General features: G+C 48.5%; 1 protein-coding gene across 4 annotated transcripts in view; it reads right to left on the bottom strand.

The window, feature by feature from the left end:
* Positions 1-2,602, bottom strand: part of CRK (CRK proto-oncogene, adaptor protein) — a 40,386-nt gene that overhangs the window by 22,150 nt on the left and 15,634 nt on the right. For 2 of the 4 annotated variants that reach the window (XM_017541685.2, XM_017541684.2), the window contains exon 2: positions 1,697-2,062. In XM_017541685.2, the coding sequence (XP_017397174.1) occupies positions 1,697-2,062 (366 nt within the window). Of the gene's footprint in view, positions 1-1,183; positions 2,063-2,602 lie in introns of all 4 variants that reach the window. The other 2 variants (XR_005202366.1, XM_017541682.2) reach the window with 2 other exon arrangements.

Below are 2,602 nucleotides of genomic sequence, written 5' to 3'. Positions count from 1 at the left end.
TTTCCTTTTTTGAGACAGAGCCTCACTGTCACCCAGGCTGGAGTGCAGTGTTGTGATCTCGGCTCACTGCAGCCATGGCCTCTCAGGTTCAGGTGATCCTCCCTCCTCATCCTCCCGAGGAGCTGGGACCACAGGCATGAGCCAAGGCATGTGCCATCCGCCCAGCTCATTTTTCATAGAGACAGGGTTTTGCCATGCTGCCTACGCCAGTCTCCAACTCCTGAGCTCAAGTGATATGTCCACCTTGGCCTCCCCCAAGGTGCCGGGATTACAGGTATGAGGCTGCCGTGTCCGGCCTTTGTTCCATGTTTTCATACTTACTTCAACCCAGTGTTAACAAAGTCTGTAATAAATGTCAAGAGTTTTATCTAGTGACTCAGAAAGGCCAGATAAAAACAAAGAGAAAGAAAAAAGAATCACATCCATCACATGCACAGCACCACGCTGGATGCTCATCTCAACTTAAGGAAAAACCTGAGGCTAGAAATGTATTTTCCTTACCCTCCAAGCAATAGTAGTGCTAACCCCAGACGGCATCCATTCACTTCTCATCAAAGCTAGGACTACAGGTGCATGACCATGCCTGGCGACTTTTTAACTTTTGGCTAAAAAAGCTGGGGTCTCACTATGTTTCCCAGACTGGTCTTTAACACCTGCTCTCAAGTGGTCATCCTGCCTCGGCCTCCCAAAGCGCTAGGATTACAAGTGTGAGCCACTGTGCCCGACCTGTACTAGCTTTTACACTGAACCATCAGCTCTTCTGAAAAGGAAGGAAGGGAGAGAGGAAGAAAGGAAGGAGGAAGAAAGGAAGGAGGTGAGGAACAAAGGTGTGAGTGTGAAAGAGAATTAACACGATGTACTTGCTGGCCGGAAGGAAATGGGCTACCAAAGATACTTCACCAGCAAAAGGCAAAAATTAATTCCTCAGGAACTGGCTTCTTGTGTGTGAAATGATTTAACAACAAAGACCACGTGCAGCTGCTGCTCCTCTTTGGAATGAGCAGCTTTGGGTCTCAATCTCTGCACACCTCGACTAGGCCTCACTGTTCCCTCCTGGGTTCTTACTGAATGCAGTTAGTGGTAAGGAACTTCACGCCCCTTGACGCACATGTTTTTGTGGGAAAATTCCACGTAAGTGCTTTGCTAGAGACCACTTCTTACACTCAAATCCATCTGAACCCACCTTCTTTCAGACAACGACAAACAGAAAGCAAGAGACAGGTGAGGATGCAGATGAGGAAAAGCATTTGAGGTTAATTCTGTGAATTCAGGTGGTGTTATGAAAGTAGTCCACGTGTGTTTAGTAGAGCAATTAAGAACATTCAGTCACACAGTTTTAAGCTTACTCATTCCCAAACAGGTTTTCTACGAAAAAGAGAGAACCCCACATTCAATGCCAACATCAGTACTCAACGGCTTGACATCTGCAACATCCCAGTGCTGCCGAGTCAGCGTTCCTACAAAGCTCTAAGAGGACCGAGGCCCTGCGGCAGATCTCTTCCTTCTAGGTTTTGCACATTATGTACCTCCAAAGCCAAGGCTGTCTTGTCGTAGGCATTGGGGACTCGCTTCTGGATAACCCTGGCATATATGGGCCCATTCTGGAGGTTAGGGAGCGGAGTGTTGACGCTGGGTTGCGCATAGGGCCCCGGCTCCGGCCCACCCAGTGGCTGCGGGTGGGAACCCTCCTGGTTACCTCCAATCAGAGCCGACACTGAGGCGGAGGCAGGTCGATACTTCTCGACGTAAGGGACTGGGATCATCCCCCTCTTGCCTTCGCTGTCCTCCGCATTCCACCACTGCTCTTCAGGCTTATCCCGGATTCTCAGGATGTCTCCTTTCTTAAAGGGAAGATCTTCTTCATCATTCCCATTAAAGTCAAAGAGGGCTCGCACATACTCCGCCTCCTCCTGCCTGAGAATCACTCCACTACCCTGCCTGGATCTGGAAACCGGTTCTATCAACGTTGTAGTGTCCAAATAGTGTATTTTGTAGAATTCCAGTAAAGCAGGCAATGAATCGAACTCTTGATCTCCTATTCGGAGTCTGGAGGGGCTCACCCCTGGAAAAAACAGAGCAGGCTGTTATTTAATGATGTACTACACTGGAGACGAAACGCAGATTTTATTTTTCTTTTTCAGAGTTGGGATCTCACTATGTCACCCAGGCTAGTCTCGACCTCCTGGGCTCAAGCGATCCTCTCACCACAAACTCCCAAGTAGCAGGGACTACAGGAGCTCACTGCTGTGCCTGGCCAAAATGGAGATTTTATGCTTGCTCCATACACGTTTAGTCAAGATTTAATCAGCAAAAAAAACTCTAGAAAAGATAACCCCTTCTCTTCATAGCATACCAACATCACAGCTGGAAGCAGAAACACCCCTGGGAAGAAGGACGCACATCACTCCCAGCCCGAGAGAAGGATCAAAGGCCAGGACAGACGAGGCTGCTCAGGACGTGCTCGAATCTCCATCAAAGACAGGGGGACTTTTGGCGCATTCTCCAAATATGTTCTGTTGCCACCCCATTCACAGAGCAGCACAGGGCTCACAGTCCTGTTGCATCTACTTTTTTTTTTTTTTTTGAAACTGAGTCTCACTCT

Source organism: Cebus imitator, unplaced genomic scaffold (assembly GCF_001604975.1).
Source record: "Cebus imitator isolate Cc_AM_T3 unplaced genomic scaffold, Cebus_imitator-1.0 Scaffold136, whole genome shotgun sequence".
In the NCBI taxonomy this organism is placed as follows: domain Eukaryota; kingdom Metazoa; phylum Chordata; class Mammalia; order Primates; family Cebidae; genus Cebus; species Cebus imitator.
The sequence above is the reverse complement of the archived record's forward strand: the minus strand, read 5'-3'. Positions and strand labels throughout refer to the sequence as shown.